We start from the raw sequence: 21,009 nt of genomic DNA, 5'->3' as shown, positions 1-21,009 counted from the left end.
CCAGGGACGTTGAGGAACAGATGGGCAGGCAGATTAAGGAAAGGTGTAAAAACAATAGGGGCAATTCAACTTCCCTAATATATACTGGGATGTTCTTAGTGCTAGAGGTTTAGATGGAGCAGAATTTGTTAGCTGCGGCCAGGAGGGTTTCTTAAATCTATATGTATATAGCCCAACAAGAGGAGGTTCTGGTGTTGGGTAATGAGCCTGGACAGGTAACTGACCGTTTGGTGGTTGAGCATTTAGGGAAAAGTGACCACAACTCCTTCAGTTTTAAGGTAGCAATTAAGGATAAATATGGACCTTGTGGGAGAGTATTAAATTGGAGCATGGCAAATATGAGAACTTTAGGCAGGAACTAGGGAGAATTAACTGGGGACAGCTGTTTTTGGACAAGTCCACATCCGTCATGTGGAGGGTGTTTAAAGACCAACTACACAGTACAGGGCAGGTATGTTCCGGTCAGAAGGAAAGACAATGATGGCAAGGGAAGAAAAACTTGGATGTGGAGGGAGGTGATGAATTTAGTTAAGAAGAAAAAGAAAATGTATGTAAATCTTAGGAAGCTAGAATCAAACAGAGCCCTTAAGAAGCTGGAAAGAAGCCAGAAAGAACTCCAGAAGGGAATTAAGAGGGCTAGGAAAGGCCATGTTAAGTTCTTCGCAAGCAGGATTGGAGAGAATCCCAAGCATTCTATCCATGTATTAGGAGCAAGAGGATAGCTGAGGAGAGGATGGAACCACTGAAGAATATTTACTTGGATGCAGAGAATGTGGTTGAGATCCTTAATGAGTACTTTACATCAGTATTTACCAAGGAGAGGGACGTGGAGGATAGGGAGATCAGTGGCAAGGGTATTAATATGCTAGGGCATTTCGAAGTAAAGGAGGAGGTGGTGTTGGGTCTCTTAAAGAGCATTGAGGTGGATAAGTACTGTACTGATGGAATATATGCCAGGTTATTGAGAGAGCCAAGTAAAGAGATTGCTGGGGCCTTGACCAATATCTTTTTCTCCTCTCTAACTGCAGGCAAGGTCCCAGAGTACTGGCGAGTAGCTATTGATGTCCCATTATTCTAGATGGGAACCAGAGATAATCCTGGAAACTACAGACCAATGAGTCTCACATCAATGGTAGGGAAGTTACTAGAGAAAATTATTCAGAGTAGGATTCGTCAGCATTTGGAAAACCATAGCCTATTTAGGGAGAGCCAGCATGGCTCTGTGTGGAGCAAGTCATGTCTTACTAACTCAATTAAATTTTTTGATGAGGTGACAAGGGTGACTGATGAAGGTAGAGTGGTGGATGTTGTCTACATGGATTTTAGAGTGGCAGTTGACAAGGTCCCTCAAGAAAGATTCATCCAGAAGATTAAGATGCATGGGATCAATGGTGAATAATCCATTTGGATTTAGAACTGGCTAGCCTATAGAAGACAGACAGTAGTGGTCGAAGGGACTTATTCTATCTGCAGGTCTGTGTTAGTGATGTTCCACAAGGATCTGTACTGGGACCACTGCTGGATGAAAATGTAGATAGGTGGGATGGTAAGTTTCATATCATCTGCAGAGGGATTTGGGGGTTCAAGTTCATAGCTCCCTTAAAGTGGCTACACAGGTTGGTGGGGTGGTTAAGGAGACATATGGCATGCTTGACTTTATTAGTTGAGGCATTAAGTTAAAAAATCAGGAAGTTATGTTGCAAATTTTTAAAACTCTAGTTAGGCCGCATATAGAATATTACATGCAGTTCTGGTCACCACATTATAGGAAGGGGGTTTTGGGGAGGGTGGAGAAGAGGTTTACTCGGATGCTGTCTTGATTATAGGGCATGTGCTATAATGAGAGGTTGGACAAACTTGGGTTGTTTTCTCTGGAGCAGTGGAGGCTGAATGGAGATGTGATAGATGTTTAAGATTATGAGAGGCATAGACAGAGTAGACAGACAGTATCTCTTTACTAGGGCTAAAAAATCTAATACCAGAGGGCATACATTTAAGATGGGGGGGGGGGGGTAAGTTCAAAGGAGATGTGAGAAGCAATATTTTTTTCAATATTTATCCAACAGTGAGTGTTGGATGTCAGGCATGTGCTGCCTGGAGTGATGGTAGAGGCAGATACATTGCAGACTTTTAAGAGAAGTTTAGATAAACTCAGAAATGTGAACAAAATATAAGGAAATGGACATTGTGTAGGCAAAGAGGTTAGTTTAGTTGGCCATGTGATTACTAATCCAACTGGTTCAGCACATTGTGAGCTGAAAGGCCCGATCTTGCGCTAGTGTTCTATGTTCTAACATTAACTTTTAATTTATAACTCCAAAGGAATGGAGATCAAATCTCTGAGTCAGCAGTCGATAAACTTAGTAATTGATTCTAACTGAGAGATAACCATTGATTCAGTCAGGTTAGTCATATCACCATCAGAGTGAACACATTTAGCACTGTTTACTATTTCTCAATAATACAGCAATTATGAAATTCGTATTTGTATTTTTTGTTGGATACTTTACTTTTTCCTAAAGTTTTCTGGAGGTTATTTATTTAAATAGTAAGTGTAAAGTCCTACCCTAATTTGAGGCTATACTCTGTAAGATTTTCCGGTGAAAATTTTGTCAATCAACTTACTTAGTTCATTAGGAAGAAGCCTACTTGATAATATAATTCAGGATATATTGGGTTATCTTGGATGTTTTGCTGTGCTGATCAGATCTAAATATATGTTTGACCACGTTAATTTGGTCTTAAAAGAAACCAATGTTGACCAGATAAATAGTGTGGTTTCAGATCAATTGAATCCATGTAAGATCACGGAAAGAAGGAATATTATTGGTAGAGTTAATAAAACAATGTTAGCAACTTAGATGGAAATAAAGACTTTTGTTCCTAGAATCAAATCTGATCATTAAAATAAAATGATCAACTGGAAATAGAGAACCAGGAGTTACAATATATTGTTAATTAAGGTGATGACATTATTAACATTTGAGTTTAAATGGTTAAGTAGAATATTAATTATAATTTAAGCAAAATTTCAGAGTTATCATGATACAAATGAAGGCAGTAATCCAGAAGAACTTTACCATTTTGAAGTCATTTGAGGAGATTGTTTGCAGGCAAAGGGCATAGATAATTGGGAAGCTTTTAAAGGTGAGATGGTGAGACCCAGAGTCTGCATGTACCTGTTGGAATGAAGGCTAAGGCCAGTAGGAGTAGGCAACCCTGGAAGACAAGGGATACTAGGCTCCAGCCTGGAACAGTGAAACCTAGGTCAGGTATGGGTAGCTAGAATCAAGCAAATCCCTGGAGAAATATGGGGAAATAAAGAGTGTGTTGAAGAAGGAAATCAGGCGACCATGAGATAACATTAGCAGAAAAGATCTGAAGAGATTTTATAAGTATATTGAAAGAATAACTAGGGAGAGAATAGGGCCTTTCGAAGACAAAAAGGGAATCTTTGTGTGGAGCCACTGGAGATGGGCAAGGTGCTTATTGAATTTTTCTCCTCTGTTTTTACCATGGAGGAAGGAATGAAAACTTCAGAACCACAAAAAGTATAGGCGAAGATCTTGGTGATTAAGGAGGTACTGAATATCTTAAAAAGGTATGAAGTTAGACAAATCTCCAGGGCCTGACCAGGTATATTGAGGAACAAGGTGTGAGGCTAGAGAAGAGATTGTGGTAGCCCTGGCCAAGATATTTCAGTTATCATTATCCATGGGTGAGGTGCTGGCAAACTGTAAGATAACATACATTATGCACTTATGTAAGAAGGATGGCAAAGAAAAACCTGTGAACTGTTGGCCAGTAAGTCTAACATCCATGGTAGGATTCTGAGGGATAAGATGTGCATGCATCTGGAATGATAGAGGTCAATTAGGGGTAGTCAGCATTGCTTTGTGCATGGAAGATCATGTCTAACTGAGTTGATTAAGTTTTCTGATGATGTGATCTTGAAAGTTGATAAGGGCATGGCAGTAGATGTGGTTTAAATAGATCCTGGTTAGGCCTTTGATAAGGGCCCACATGGTAGTCTGATCTGGAAGGTTCGGTCTCATGGAATCCAGGGAGAGCTGGTTAGTTGGATACACTTGATGGTAGAAAGCAGAGGGTGATGGTGAAAGGTTGTTTATCAGACTGGAGGCTTGTAACTCATGGTGTCCCTTAGAGGCTAGTTCTAAGCCCATTTATTGTTTGTCATGTATATCAACAACTTGGATAAAAATGTACAGGGGATGGTTAATAAGTTTTCAGAAGATACTAAAACAGGTGGCATAGTGGGCAATGAAGGTTATCAAAAATTAGAGGGGGCTCCATCAGCTGAGTAAGTGGGCTGAGGAATGGAAAATGCAGATTAATTTGGATAAGAGCAAGCTATTGTGTTTTGCAAAGTCAGGCACAGTGGTATAGTGGTTAGTGAAATTGTATTACAGTGCCAGTGACCTGGGTTCAATTCTGCCACTACCTGTAAGGAGTCTGTATGTTCTCCTCCCACTTTTGAAAGGCATATGGATTAGTAGGTCACAAAATGGCAGGGCCCTGGGTGAGTATAGTGGAACAGAGGAACCTTGGAGTGTTCGTTTCCCTGAAAGCAGAGTCACAGCTAGATAGGGCGGTGAACAGGGCTTTTGGCATCCCAGCCTTCATCAGTAAGGGCATCGAATACAAATGTTGGGAGGTCATATTGCAGTTGTAGGGCACTTTTGAGGCAGTACTTGGAATATTGTATTCAGTCTATAGGAAAAATACTAGTAAATTGGAAAGAATGAAGAAAGTATTTCGAAAGGTGTTGCGAGGACCTGAAAGGCTAGGTTATGAGGAATAGTTGGACACGCTAGAATTTTATTCCTTGGCGCATAGGAGACTGAGAGGTGACCTTAAAGAGGTATATATAACCATGAGGAACATAAATAGTTTGAATACACTCAGTCTTTTTCCCAGGAGAAAAAAGAAGCAAAGGGCATAGGTTTAAGGTAAAAGGGGAAATATTTTTAGAATCTTGAGAGGCAACCTTTTTTACATAAAGGGTGGTGTATACACTATGTGGAATGAAGTGGTTGAGGCAGGTACAATGACAGCTTTTCAAAGGCAGTTAAACAGTAACATGGACGTGATTGGAAAGGTTTAGAAGTTTTTGAGCCAAATGCTGGCAAATGGTTTTAGCTGGATGGAATTCCTTGGTTGGCACGGACCAAACGGGCTGAGAGGCCAGTTGCCATGCCATATCATTTGGTGAACTCTTGACTAAGTTGGACACTGCAAAGGGGCCCAGAAGTCACAATGCATTATGAATTTTGCTTCAAGCTTCTGGTAATTCATGCTACAAACTTACTTTTATATTTGTTTCATGAACTCAGCAGCAACAGTACTGTTCATTGGCTTATTACCTTGGCAGTGCACCATTTATGCTTGTGCAAAGCATCAGTTCAACCCACTTTGCAAGTTTGAGGCAAATTTGCATATTTATTCACCTCTAGTACTGTTTCCATTGTAATTACTAGGAGTGCTCTACAACCAAAGCTGACCTGGGAGACATTTCAGAAATGGCAAAACATGGCAGTGAATGGGTTTCACAGTTTCAGGAGGTCCTCCAGAGCTACACTCCAAAAGAGGTGGAAGAAGATAACTGTGGAGACCAATCTCAGGAGACAAGAATGGAGACACCAGAGACGACAGATACTGGACTCCAAAACAAAAAAAAAACAAATTGCTGGAGGAGCTCAGTGGGTCAAATGACATAACATGGAGGCAAAGGATATTGTCTCCTACTGTCTATTGTCTATTGTCTAAATTTTGACTCAATAGCCTGGACTAGGACTCAGCATCAACATGGAATCATGATCGGAAGAGAGGATGGTTACGCAAGAGAAACTCAGCACCTGTTTGTAAAGAGCCTCATCACCTTGTCCTAAAAAGAAAGTGGAAATGTAATTTTCTGGCTTCTGAATTGTTCCTGACAGGTTTTCCCTGTGGGGAAGTCAGTGCTGCTCCATCATTCAGGTCTGAGAATAAAATAGCCTTGTGGCCTAGATACTGTTTGCTGCCTGCAAAGATGGAGCAAGCAGTTCCTACAAGCTGGACTAATCAACATTCTGTTTGTGGATTTACCACAGTTCAGCATCACACCTGGCCCAGGGCCTCCCTCTACAGATGCATCGGCTTTAAATAAGGTTTTTCTTTTGTACACTTTGAAGTGCACAGGTTTTGAAGTCTAGGTCCCAATCTGGTGGGACTATAAGGAGAGAGAGGCCCATGGGTGGAGAGGAATCAAGAAATAGACTCGGCATTAAGGGGTTTGCCTCATGTCTGTTGCTAGTGATTGCTGTGAGAAGGGGGAGCTATGGATAGAGGATATGATTGTGCCTTGAGAGGAAGGGGTAGATACTACTGAGTGATAAGAGGTGGGGGCTGATGGTCAGAGTTATGTTTTGTAATTTCCAAACATTAAATTAATTCAAAGGAAGACATGAGAGTCCGAAGTGTCAGTCTAACTTTGTGTTTACTTTAAGGGAGGCACGCACGTATCATGTGGTAGCGTGATGACATATGCATTCACACATTAACCAGTAACAAATTATTTAAAGAACAAGAATGTGTACTCAAACATATATTTACAACTTACTCATATATTATACAATAATCAGGGTATGGGATAAGGTCTTTCGAGTGTTGTGAGCTGTGGGGCATGGGGAATGTGCTTCAGAGGAAGAGCAAAGTGCTTTGATGGTGTGTGATCTGAAGGTATGGGCACTGGTTATGAAAATAAAGGGGACCTATCTGAATTGGGTTGGAGGTGCTGTGAAATCATTGGATTGTGCAGGTCATGCTTAGAGAATGCTGGAAATGCTATTCAATCATGTATCATACACAAATAACTTTATTCATGATGCATGCAATAAGCTGACAATTTCAAATACAAAAAGATTACTCCTACATGATCAAAGTTCTTGCCAAGTATTGCTTGCCAGAAACAAAACTTAGTAACTTAAAGGCAATCTTTCACATTAAGTTGGATAGTTAATTTAAAAGAAAGAGTTATTTAAGACACGACCAGAAATGATTGTTGGTTCCTGCTTCATTTTAATTATTTCTATATTGCTTTTATTATGTAGAACAGTTAAAATCTAGCTCTTTAGACACCTGATTTTATTTAGTAATGAGTTTGATAGTTCTGCTGTTTGTTTTTACTGATGTTATAAGCATGCAGATTTCTTCTGAGGTGATGAAGAACAATTGGTTGTTGAGTAGTGATCTATTTCTTTAAATTAACATTGAACTCAAGGTAATGTAAATCATTATAACTAAAGGAACAGACAGGAAGAAGACTGGGTAGCTCACAAGCTTGCCGTAGTAGACTTAGACCTTTATATGCTTGACAAGCAAATGGAATCCCTACTCAACAAAACCTAGGACTTGTTTGAGTATACATTTTGCAAATTAATTTATCTCATCTTCACAATTATCACTATTTGTTTCCTTTTTATTCATTGTTTCCCTTTATTTTACTCTGCTTCTATTCTTCCCCAAATTTATTATTTCTTACTTTTTCTCCATTCCTTTTGCAATTTCATAAACATTCACTGTCTCTCTCTCCATGGAAGTTATTGAATAGTTTCAACGTTTCTATCTTTTCATATTTTTAGCATTCGAATTATTTTGTTTTCATACATTTCTTATTTAACTGAAGCAAACAAAAAAGAAACACAGAGTTAAAACGGAAGAACACTGAGAAGCACACATACCGGATAAGTGTTTCATAATACCATGTCCTATTTCACAAGAGAGCACGAAGGTAGACAAGAAAAATTAATTAGATACTGATTTACATTCATATTACAACAAGAAGACAGTAATAAAATAAAAAAAAACATGAAATGAAGCATCTGGCTTCACACGGCAATACTCTGCTGGGTTGGGGGTTTGCTATGTTTGCATAGCATTAGTGAGGCTAATACTGAACTAATGTGGCTCAGTGAATGGAGAAGTCAGTCTGTTGTTTCACCTGAGAATTACTGTAATAGATACACAATACTTGTACGTAGCAACATTTGTGTGGAAAAGAGTGCACTGTAGGTACAGCTAGAGGTAAAGGCAGAGCTTTTGCTGATCAATGCTCCATTCTTCCATGTCAGTCTAATTATGGCCTCATCTGAACTTACTACCTCTTACATTGGGGTTGTGTACATACTTCAGTAATTGTAAGGGTGATATTATCATACTTCAGGCTATAATTGGTCCAAACCATATTCACGTTGTCTATTTTAGGGGAGTCTAACATTATATTCTTGTTATGGTGGGATCGTGCTGTAGTCATAATACTTTTCCTCTTTCGTTATCATTACCTACATCAACTATGTTGAAATAATGAAGCAACAAAGTAACTATCAATCGCATTATGTACGTCACACACTTACCTTTTGGGATTGATTTTCCATGCTGTGCCTTGCAGTAGGAGTGCTGACGTCAGGGAATTACCATGGCCGTCCACTGTACTGACAGTGCTTTGATAATTGACTGGGCTTGGGAATCTGGATATTGCAGTGTTGTTCGCATTGTTAATGTTGGCATTTGACCCCGTCGAGGAATAGCTGCTTGGAGTGAAGGTCGAATCCACCAGTTTCTCGTGGGACGGCGACTCTGTCTCAGCTTGAGAGATTCCTGATTTATTGAGATGCAAAGGACGCTGAGTGGTGAAAGTCTGAGGGAACGTGCCTCTGCCATCAGTTGGATAATAGCCAACATGGTTACCAAATAAGCCACCTGCCCTCTAATAAGAAAACACAGAGTTGTATTCAAAATTTCAATATTATGCAAGCTACATAGATAATCGATTTTTCACTAGAATAATATAATTCCAGCTGCCAAGTGTCATGCAATTTGGAGGAATAAACTTGCCACAGCTGGAAAGATGTGAATTTAATTTCCTGACTTCTCACATAATGACTGTCAATATTTGCCTGTCCCTGAGTAGAGCCAAGCTTTAACAGAACAGAATAAACTCTGAATTATTTCCACACAGCTAACTATACATTAACAGGAATCTGAGCAGAAACTCCTTTGATCCAACCACTACCACGACGGATACAAGAACAGTTCGGAAGCTGGATATCTTGTAGGGAGTGACTCATTTCCTGACACTCCCAGTCTTTTCCGTGTGTGCTATGGAATACTCTACATTTGCCTGCATGAATTCAATGCTGAGAAAACTCAGGAAGATTAACTCCATCCAGAACATAGTGGCTCACATGACTGTCATCCCATTATCCACCCTAAACATTCGGTTCTCCAGTCCTGCACACAGTGCTATGATGTACAGTGCCTCAACTATAAATTATGCTGTTTCAACAGCAACTCCAAAAAAAAGCATGGGTTTCATTCAGAGCCCTTAATTTTTAAAGTGTGCAGATATGGATTAGACCAAAGCTTTTAGCTTTTGAATATTTCTTCATTCTACAAAAGAATGCCATTCCAAGTGTGACGATGAAATTATTCAAAACTGCACCATATTTATAAGACCATAAGATACAGCAGTAGAATGAGGTCACTTGGCCCACCAAGTCTGCTCCGCCATTCAATCATGACTGATCCTTTTTTCTCCCTCCTCAGACTACTTCCAGGCCTTCTGCCCGTAACCTTTGACGGCCAATCAAGCACCTATCAATCTCCGCCTTAAATACACCCAGTGACTTGGCCTCCACTTGCCTGTGGTAATAAATTCCACAAATTTACCACCCTCTAGTTAAAGAAATTTGTTTGCATCTCTGTGTTAAACAGACGCTCCTCTATCCTGAGGCTGTGCCCTTTTATCCTAGACTCTTCCACCATGGGGAACATCCTTCCTACATCTACTCTGTCTGGGCCTTTCAACATTTGAAAGGTTTTAATGAGATCTCCCCTCATCCTTCTAAATTCCAGCGAGTTTAGACCCAGAGCTATCAAACATTTCTCATACGATAACCCTTTTGATTCCTGGAATCATCCAAGTGAACCTCCTCTGAACCCTCTCCAATCCCACTTCCTAGTTAAGGAACCCAAAACTGTTCACAGTACTCAAGGTGAGGCCTCACCAGTGCCTTATAAAGTTTCAGCATCCCATCCCTGCTCTTCTATTCTAGACCTTTTGAAATGAATGCTAACATTATATTTGCCTTCCTCACCACTGACTCAACCTGCAAGTTAACATTTAGGGTGCTCTGCACAAGGACTCCCAAGTCCTTCTGCATTTCAGATTTTTGGATTTTCTCCCCATTTAGAAAATAGTCTGCACATATATTTCTTCTACCAAAGTGCATGACCATGCATTTTCCAGCAATGTATTTTAGTTGCCACTTTTTACCTATTCTCCTAATCTAAGTCCTTCCGCAACCTTCCTGTTTTCTCAACACTACTTGCCCCTTCACCAATCATTGTATCATCTGCAAACTTGTCAGCAAAGTCATCTATTCCATCATCTAAATCATGGATATACAACATAAAAAGAAGTGGTCCCAACACCGGCCCCAGTGGAACACCACCAGTCACTGGCAGCCAACCAGAAAAGAATCCTTTTATTCCTACTTCCTGCCTCCTACCGATCAGCCAAAGCTCTAACCATGCTAGTAACTTCCCTATAATACTTGGTAAGAATGCTCAAGTGTGGCATCTTGTCAAAGGTCATCCGAAAATCCAAATATACAACAACCACTGCATCCCTTTTATCTATTCTACCTGTAATCTCCTCAAAGAATTCCAAGAGATTTGTCTGGCAAGATTTTCCCTTAACAAAACCACACTGACTTTGTCCTATCTTGTTCTGTGACACCAGGTACTCCATAACCTCATCCTTAACAATTGACTCCAACATCTTCCCTACCACTGAGGTCAGGCTAACTGGTCTATAATTTCCCATTTCTTGAAAGTTTATTACTAATGCCTCCACAATCTTCACATCTACCTCCTTCAGAACCCTAGGGTGCAGTTCATCTGGTCTGGGTGACTTATGCACCTTCAGGTCTTCCAGCTTTTTGAGCACCTTCTCCCTTGTAAGAGTAACTGCACTCACTTCTCTTTCCTGACACCCTTCAACATCTGGCACACTGCTTCCCAATCCTCCACCTTCTTGCATTGTTGTGTGCCCTGTCCTTTGCTTTTATATTAGCTTTGACTTTATGAAGATTAGCAACTGATATTATACATTTCACAGAAACAGGCCCTTCTGCCCAACTTATTTATAGTAACCACAATGTCCATCTAACCTAAACCTATTTGCCTGGGCATTTGGTCATATTCCTTTGAACCTTTCCTATTCATGATTCTCTTTATTAAATGTTGTAATTATATGTGCCTATATAATCACCTCTGGGAGCTCATTCATATAGCCAACAATCTCCATATGAAACTTGCCCCTCAAATATTCTTCCATATTTTCCCTCCCACAAACCTATGCCCCTCTTTCTGGACACCCCACAACCTGGGAAAAACACTGTATATATCTATCTTTTCTATGCTTCTCATACTTTGGTAAGCCTCAGTAAGATCACTCTTCAGTTTTCTTCACCACAGGGGAAATCGACACAGCCTATCCAATCTCTCCTTATAACTCCCCCTCCCCCCCAATTTCAGGCACCATCCTTGTGAATTGTTTCTACAACGTCTCCAACTTAATCACACCCTCCCTCCAGTGTAAGAGCCAGAACTGTACACGATATTCCAAGTGTGATCTAACCAACTTTTGTACAACTGTAACATAGCATCTCAAATCTTGTACTCCATGCCATTGCTGACCAAGGTAAGCATGCAATATGATTTCTTCACCAGCCTGTCTATCTATATTGCCACTTTTAGGGAACTATGTATTAGTACTCTTGGGTCTCTCTGTTCTACAACACTTCCCAGGATTGTGCCATTCACTCTATCTAGGCCTTTGAATATTTGATTGGCTTCAGTTAGATTCCTCCTCATTCTTCTAAACTCCAGTGAGTACAGACTCAGAGCCCTCAAACACCCTCATATTATGCCTTTCATTCCCAGAATCACTCTCATGAACTTCCTCTAGACCCTCAACAATATCAGCACATCTTTTCTTAAATAAGAGGCCCAAAACTGCTCACAATACTCCAAGTGCAGCCTGGCCAATGCCTAATAAAGCCCCAGCATTACATCCTTGCTTTTATATTCTAGTTCCCTCAAAATGAATGCTAACATCGCATTTGCCTTCCTTACCACCAACTCAACTTGCAAATTAACCTGTAGGAAATTCAGCACAAAGACTCCCACGTCTTAGCACCTCTGATATTTGAATTTTCTTTCCATTTAGAAAATAGTTTATCCCTTTATTCCTTCTACCAAAGTGCATGACCATAGTCTTATATTCCACCTGCCACTTCTTTGCCCATTCTTTTGATTTGTCCAAATCCTTCTGCAGACACCCTGCTTCCTCAACATTACCTGCCCCTCCACCTATCTTTGTATCATCCATAAACTTGACGACAAAGCTATCATTCCAGCATTCAAATCATTGCCAACTAATGTGAAAAGAAGCAGTCCTAGTACCGTTACCCATGGAAAACCATTAGTCACCAGCAGCCAATCAGAAAAGGCCCCTTTTGTTCCTACTCTTTGCTTCCTGCCAATCAGCCAATCTTTTTATCCATGCTATCACCTTTCCTATAATATCACAGGGTCTTATCTTGTTAAGCAGCCTCATGTGTGGCAGCTTGTCAAAGACCTTCTGAAAATCCAAGTACACAACATCAACTGATTCTCCTTTGTCTATGCTGCTTGTTAATTCTTCAAAGAATTCCAACAGATTTGTCTGGGAAGATTTCCCCTTAAGGAAACCATGCTGACTTTGGCCAATTGTGCTAAAGAAAATTAGGAAGTTTAAGAAAAAGATTAAAAGGCCAATTATATAAACACAACGTAAAAGTAAAATAGGCCTTGATAGAGTGGATTGGAGAAGGTGATTGCGGTGCTGGGAGTGTCTAAGACCAGAGGACACAGCCTCAAATTAGAGGGGCATCCTTTTAGAATGGAGATGAGGAAGAATTTCTTTAGCTAGAGAGTGGTGCAACTGTAGAGGCCAAGACTTTATCTATATTTAAAGCAGAGGTTGATAGATTCTTGATTGGTCAGCGCAGGAAGGGATACAGGGAGAAGGCAGGAGATTGGGGCTGAGAAGAAAAATGGATCAGCCATGATGAAATGGCAGAGCAGACTCGATGGGTTAAAATGGCCCAATTCTGCTCCTAAATCTTATGGTCTAACAAGCAGGTAGTGATGCTTTAGAACATAGGGAGGCTTGTTTGTAAATGACGAAGTTATACTTTTCCTTTTTGAACAAATGAAATGAGAATATAGATAGGATGGTGGGTATAGTGCAGTTAATGTTCAATTTTTTGCTTTTAAAAAATAGCAAAACAGTGGATAAGTAAATGAGTCTTGATGATCATTTAAAGAGATCATATTTTTAAAAGACATTTAATAATATTAACTGGTGAAACAGGACAGTTATTTCCAAATACATGTTGCTCTTTTTAACGTTTTATACTACACAAATCTAATATTTTATCCTAGCTGTTATAAATTAAACCCATTGACATATAGTTCCCATTCTGTGCCTTAGTCCTGTTTTAAAACAAATTTATTTTTATCAATTCAACAGGTAAAACTCAAATTTTCAAGATGTTAATGGTCAGAGAACACTCATCTTCATTTTTACTGATACTCAATGGAAAATATAATAGGGGTTTCAAGACTGATCTGCCTCAGGAGCTGTAATTACAGACTGACTTCCAAAACTCCAGCTCCAGGAGCATAGCATCCACTCCTATTTTCCCCAGCAACTCAGAATGAGCATTTGGAATTTAACACATCAATCATACTTTTAACATTACTTCCAAATGTATCCTGTAAAGTTACTCAATAGTGCCAATGATATTATAATGTGCAAAATACTGGTGAAAAGTTGCATGGGTAATTTCATGAAAAAAGATGACTGCAGGGGTAGGTAAAGACTTCCTCCTTGTAGCATAGGAGGCTGAGAGGATCACTTTATAGAGGTGTATAGAATTATGAGGAGTACAGAAAGGATGAATACGCAGTCTTTTTCCCTGGGAAAGCAAATCAAAAACTTGACGGCATTAGTTAAAGTGTGTGGAGGAAGAGTAAAAAGGTGCCCGAGGGGGCATCTTCTACATGCAGGTGGTGCTGCACATATGGAATGATCTACCAGAGGAAGTGGTTGAGGAAGGTACAATGCTTAAAAGACACTTGGGCAAGTACATGGATATGGAATGCTTAGAACGAAATGGAGGCAAAATGGGATATCTTAGATGGATGGGGATCTTGGGCCTATTTCCAACTTGCAGTACTCTATGACCCTGTTAGATAAATAGATCAGTAAACCATTAAGAGTGCATATTATAGTGGAATTTAGGTGCAAGTCTTTAGTTTATTGAAATCCCTAAGCTTTTTGGCATGATCTAATGTGAAACCTACCCTGAAAATATCATCCTCAGATGCAGCTGAAGCAGCCTCTGCCATTGCTTTCTCAAGTTCTTCTTCTGCTGTCAGGTCCCCTGATATGGCTCGACGAATCTCAGGGCCAATGTCATGCAAAGTACGCAGACCCGCCTATAAAGGAAAAATAAATGCGGAAAAAGGGTCTAAAAGTTTCTTTTTAGACAGTGAAATAATGTTTTTACATATTAATTCCACAATAATCATGGGGGGGGGGGGGGGAATTAAAAAGATCCCATCAACCACTTCTACCCTAGCCATCTGCAGAATCCAGGTGAATGGACCTGCAAACTTACCCACTGGTTTCCCACCACAATCTGGGCAACAACATGTACAGGTGGCAAAGACACTTGCCCCAAGCTGGCAGAATCTTTTAAAATCTGGAAAAATGGTATCAATGGGGCTCAGATGAAGAGATTAATGGAGGTCTGAGCTGGCAGCAGCAGATGTTGCCCGGAAAACCAAAACTGTAACGAGGTGGATTCAGAACTAAGCAAGGAAAGGAAGAATGTCACTCAAAAGTGTTAAGTGTTTACTTTTGGTTCTTTGTCATACGTTCAGTCTACAAAGAGAAACCACGCATCAGTTCCGATTATTTTTAGTCGAACTTTATGCCATGTTTTCTGTCTTGAGTGAATATTCTGGAGCACTTCATGGGTGACCCATAATTAATGCAATTTCAACACTTCTGCTTGATGTTGGCAGGAAAAAAAATAATACCCCAAATATTATTCTCCTGTTGGGAAGGCAAAAGGGCAGTATACTACACAGAACCCATATTTGTTTCGATTCCACACTTTGAAGGCTAGATTTTAAATACTGATGTTGGAATAGATCCTGCTCCACCCACAGTTGCAACCTTGTTAATACACTGGGATGTGCTTATGGATATCTGGCCCTCTTCTTTCTAGAAATTGTAACAATTAGGTCATAAATAAAAAACAAAAGTATGGCTATTTTGTGTGTTACTGTAATGTATAAAGGCCCCAGCACAGAGAAATAAAGCATTCATAAGAATGTCATACAACATAAGAATGCTCCATAAATGTTAGTAGATATATCAGAAATAATACTTTATCATTTACATATATTTAATAAGCATCAACTCTTATCTGGTAGGTATATATCCTCGTTACAGCCAGTAGGAAATAATAGGACAAGAGGAAATCAGAGGTGTGACTCCTGAAGAAGAGGCTCTGTCTGTCCAAGATGCACTCAGGGGTTATTAACTCAAAATTTAGCTTTTGCATCAGATGTGCAGAAGGTCAGTTTAGTCGTATCAAAATATTCTCAGAAAGTATAACATACAGTATAAGTGCAACTGGAAGCTTCATATATACAAGTTATGTTCTTTATGTCTTTTCATGTCTAATGTCCTCTTATATTGTTTCCATGGAGGGATATTTGTTTTGGTTGTTAATATTATGTGGCTGCCTGTGTACCCATATTCTGTCCTTCAATGGGTCAAAATGAATTTATGTTACTCCATTTCAAAAACAAAACTAACGTCCAGTGTGAATTTTTTATTCAGAGATTACCTGAAAAGAATATTTATTCTATTCTGACATCTTAATATGTAGTAAAAGTTCTAAAACATTGTGCATGTTTCCTGATCATAGATCACCTCATGTAACAAAGAAATCACAAATTAACTTTTCTCTGTCAGATGCTACATGACCTGAATACTTCCAGTATTTCTCCAATTATACTGAAGAACAAAATGTCTGAAATATTTGTGACCAATCATTGTGGGTGTGTGCGTGACATTTCCAGTTTTTCAGGGTGTATTTGAAACCTGCGTTATTTCTTCAGACATTAAAACAGAAATCAAAAACATTTCTTTGCCAATGCAATTCATATTACAAAACATTATACAATCTAATTCCAATACAAATGCTATGATCTATAGCTAATAGACTATACGCTCTGGGCTTTACACTGGAAATTATGCATTATACAAATGTGTTTAAAAACATTAGTATCAATTATGGTAATAATTTAAAAAATATATTAACATGCAATTACAATCATAACCTGCATAAGAAGACAGCTTTTCAGAGAATTCCTGAAAAGTAAGGCAACACACTACATATTGCTACCAAAAATGAAACAGTGCCTTTGAGCTTCAGAATTCCAGTGTTCCTGCTCAGCTACTGGAAGTGAGGAGGGTTGGGACTTCATTTTGCCACATAAGGTAATGAGAACAAAAGCATTTTAGTAATACTTCAAACTTCAAATGTGGCACCCATGCATTGAATAATAAGCACGATGTGAAGATCTAGCAAGGGTGAAGAAATTAGACCACTTAACTAAGTGTTCTTAAGGGAATAAAGAGGTGGCAGTGTAAAGTTCCATATGAAAAATTAGACAGAAAAATTGGAAGTGTGTATTGCCTAATCGTATCACAGACTCCAGAGGTAGATAAAGCAATGACAAATAATTCACCTGAATATCCATGAACAAAGCTTGAGTTGCACAACATTAAAAAAATAGAAGATCTTCAAGAAAAATACTTCAAATAACATTACCAGGCTGAAATTCAGAGCAATTTTTGCAAGAAATAAGAAAAATTGTTTTGGTCAAGGAAAAGGGAAATGACACAAAGGAGAAATTGATCCAAAGCCTTTATTCCAAGCATTTTATGGTAACTGGAAAATTATTTGGAATGTAGATGTCATAGAAGTTAAATGAAATGGTATTCAATATATAATTGCCAACCTTATAACACAATATATTAGAAATAATCAAATGCAACATAATTGAAACAAATTACTATAAAGATTAGTGCAACATGAACATTGAAAATATTTGTCTTAAAATGCAACTGTATAGCAAGAACTGCAAGTCATTAGGAAAAGAAAAGGAAAAGAATGCATTTTGAATCTTATCATATCCCAGTACTGATGAAAAGTCATCAATCTGAAAATTTAACTATTTCTGTATCCACAGATGTTTCCTGATTTGCTGAGGATTAGCTTTTTCTGGTTTTATATCAGACTTCCAGCATCCACAGTATTTTGCACATACAGTGCCTGATCAGGTATCATAATATGAAAATCATATACAATAACAATTATATACAATGTTTTTATTTCCAAATATAACAATCCATTCGTTTGAACTTTGAAAGGAATTCTACATGTTTACGGAATAATACATCAGCCACTATGTCCCCAGATAAAACCCCATTTCTCTCCAGTTGGTCTTCAGTTGACTTTGGAGCATTCTGGAAATTGACAAAGTGGATTCATGTGGGTAAATTCATTGATCTCAAACTCCTATTAGTTAAAAGTCCTGGAGAACTGGCACAACTGTGCCACAATCCTACCTCCAGCATGTGCTCCTGAGGAAGCACAAGATCAATGAATTTACATGATGGAGTCTTACAAATTAGTGCCTTATATTGACCAAAGTGACTGCATGCTATGACAATCAGACTCCACATTACTGCAAAACATTTTACCACGTACGCAAGTCCCTGTTCATGTGGTTGAACCCGCATTTGCATAGTGCCCACAAGTGCTAAGTAACCCCTTCTTATGCTCTGGAACTTTGTGGGGGAGATGAAGGCACTACACCTGTGAACTCTGCCTGAAGTCCCTATTTTTTTGCGTTGCTCCTGTGGCAGATAAATTCAGGTGAATATTGTCTCCAGCCACGTGCTCTTACATTCTAGGAACGGTTTCCATTATGGCCTTCCTTGCACTTCTTTACTTTCCATTGCTGCACCAGCCGTACAAGATTCTTCGTAATTCTTCTCTCAACAAAATGATGATTTGTTGCTGCTCTGCTTCCGAGAACTTCAAAGTGGCAGAATTATCTGTAAAAACACAAGTTTTTCTTATCTGATGCTGTACTGAATGACTACATATCACAATGAAAGTTTGCAGGAATTTTGAACATGAGAAATCTCACAACAGGAGTAATGCAGAGTCAATTAGTTGAGCAAAAGGATTTAGAAAAAAGTTTTGAAGGTGCTGTAATTATGTTACTAAGATGCAAGTGAGAGAAGGGTTAATGCTAATTGTTTGGACTGAAGGTAAAGAGTGTGGGTTTAAGTAAAACAATTTAATACTCACCAGAATTCAGTAGAGTCAAAGGAGGAGTCAGATAAGTCCATGTTCCACGAGGCGAATATTTTAGGGATAGAATTCTGATCATTTATATGGTCTGGTCCTGCACACCCTTTACAGTTAAGGTGCTTTAAAGGCACCTTCCCTAATTCAATAACAGCACACAGTCACTCCAATAGAGATATCCTGCTGTCCTTTCCAGCCTGAAGACAATTTGGAGTTAGTTTTTATTTTCCCTTCAAAGGGACATTTAACTGTTTCTTGGGACATTCTGGACATTCCCAACAGCCTGACTGTAACTTGCATCAGGTCTTACCTGCAAGTGTTTCATTGAAACTATTGTATATCAGGGCAGAATTCTTAAATGTGTGATGTGAACTAGTCACTCTCTTTCCCCCACTGTCAGAATATTGTTTACAGTCAATGTAATGCAGGACCCTGGCAGAACCGGGTCCATTCCAAATGCAAAAGCTGATGCACAAAGGATTCTGGATGTAAGCTGCTCAATAAGTGAGTTGCTTCACAAATGTTCATGTGAATAACATGGGTATTTCAGGTTTTCATTATGTATTCTTTCAGGTTCAATTTCTTATCTGTCTGTTCCTGTTAAGTGTAGTAAAGATTTACTTGCAGAGTTTAATTGGCTCATTTGGAATGAAGGTTAGAGATCTCTGTTTTTTTGTGGATTCCAATTTGACTTCTTGCCTGAAGTCTAGGAAGAAAGGGCTCCCCCATACTTGACACAGAACTCTGCCAGCAAATAAATTAATTGTTTTCCACCTGCTGAAACCAACATTAGAAATATTATTAAAAGAAAAGATATTGTTTTTTTCTCAGTGTCTTTGTTTGTCACCATATTTGTGTTGTTTCCACTTCAGAGTTTCATTAAGTATTCAAAACCATCTGTCTGTTCAATTTCATGTAATTTTCTAAATCATGCCTTGTCAGTGTTTGATTCAATTTTAAACACATTTCTCACAATACATAAATAAATGCATAGACAAGCCAACCAAATGAGAGATCTTCTTATATTGAATGACATGAAACAATCATTTTTGCTAGAAAGCAGAACACTAGTAGAAAATTATTTTGTGATTTTTCAGTGAAAAGCTAAAATGGACAAATAAAATAATGAAAGACCAGTTAAATGAAACAAAGAACACGTTACTAAATTAAATAGCCTGTAAAAGAAAGCATGGAAATCACAATATTCACTTTGCCTGAGACATTTACTTGAAATGTAAGCAAAAGGTCTCCATTCTGCCTGCTTATTAGCACAACTACCTAACGTAGTCAGCATTAAACTTACTTTCCATTGAATGCGTACATCAGAAGAAGGCAAAAAAGGGCCCCAAACAGTTCTTCCAGGTGAGGTAATACTTCACCTCTGAATCTGCTGGGGTCGTCTATTGTGTCCGGTGCTCCTGACCCGACCTCCTTTCTATTGGTGAGACCCGTGGTAAATTGGGGGAACTGCTTTGTTGAGCACCTCTGCTCCATCTGCCATAAGGGGAACTTCCCAGTGGCCAAACGTTTTAACTTGGATTCCCATTCCCATTCTGACATGTTGCTCCACGCCTCCTCAGGGTGGAGGAGCAACACCTTATATTCTGTCTGAGTAGCCTCCAACCTGATGGCATGCATATTGATTTCTCCTTCTAGTAAAAATATATTCTCCCTCCTCCTTCCTCTATTCCCCACTTTGACCTTTTACCTCTTCTCACCTGCCTATCACTTCCCCTGGAGGCCCCTTCTCCTATGGTTCACTCTCCTCTCCAGAAAGATCAGACTCCTTCATCTTCTGCCCTTGATCTTTCCCACCCACCTGGAATCACTCATCACCAGCTTTCTCTCCTCCTCCTTTTTTATTCTGGTGTCTTCCCCCTCTCTTCTCAGTCCTGAAGAAGGGCCTCGGCCTACAACGTTGACCATTTATTCATTTTCATTGTTGCTGCCTGACCTGCTGAGTTCTTCCAACATTTTGTGTGTGTGGCTTTGGATTTTCAGCATCTGCAGACTTTGTCATGTTTGAAAAACGTTGACTTCCTTGTAATAGTTAAAGCTGGTCTCTGCGAATCAAGCCTATCTTGCATTTCTTAAAAAGAAGGTGCACTGGTCAGATAAGTGAATCTGGTCTGGGAAGCACACAAAAATGTTGCAACATGTGAAAAATGTATTGGGATGGTGTTTCAGAAGAAATGGAAAGGAAGATAGATATGCTAGATCTGTTAGGGCTAAGAAATAGTCACAGAGGTTAAATTCCAAAGACCTAAATGTGATGCTTAATGACTGCTGAAGAGTGGTAGGGTTTCAGTAATGCATTTTCAAATGACATAATCTCAGTTAATCATTAGCCATTCTTCAAATGATCATTCTACCATCAATCACCTAATGAGTTTGATGAAGGATCTTTCTCTTATTACAGATGCTGCATAACTTG

General features: G+C 39.1%; 1 protein-coding gene across 9 annotated transcripts in view; it reads right to left on the bottom strand.

Annotated features, from left to right (window-relative positions):
- Positions 1 to 21,009, bottom strand: part of cacna1c (calcium channel, voltage-dependent, L type, alpha 1C subunit) — a 737,294-nt gene that overhangs the window by 14,746 nt on the left and 701,539 nt on the right. For 6 of the 9 annotated variants that reach the window (XM_073059283.1, XM_073059284.1, XM_073059288.1 and 3 more), the window contains 3 exons: positions 14,476 to 14,610; positions 8,412 to 8,764; positions 7,740 to 7,766 (listed from right to left, as the gene is read on the bottom strand). In XM_073059283.1, the coding sequence (XP_072915384.1) occupies positions 7,740 to 7,766; positions 8,412 to 8,764; positions 14,476 to 14,610 (515 nt within the window). Of the gene's footprint in view, positions 1 to 7,739; positions 7,767 to 8,411; positions 8,765 to 14,475; positions 14,611 to 17,123; positions 18,317 to 18,575; positions 18,715 to 21,009 lie in introns of those variants that run through there. The other 3 variants (XM_073059289.1, XM_073059285.1, XR_012100621.1) reach the window with 2 other exon arrangements.

The sequence above is a fragment of the Hemitrygon akajei genome, chromosome 10, assembly GCF_048418815.1.
Source record: "Hemitrygon akajei chromosome 10, sHemAka1.3, whole genome shotgun sequence".
NCBI lineage: Eukaryota > Metazoa > Chordata > Chondrichthyes > Myliobatiformes > Dasyatidae > Hemitrygon > Hemitrygon akajei.
The sequence above is the reverse complement of the archived record's forward strand: the minus strand, read 5'-3'. Positions and strand labels throughout refer to the sequence as shown.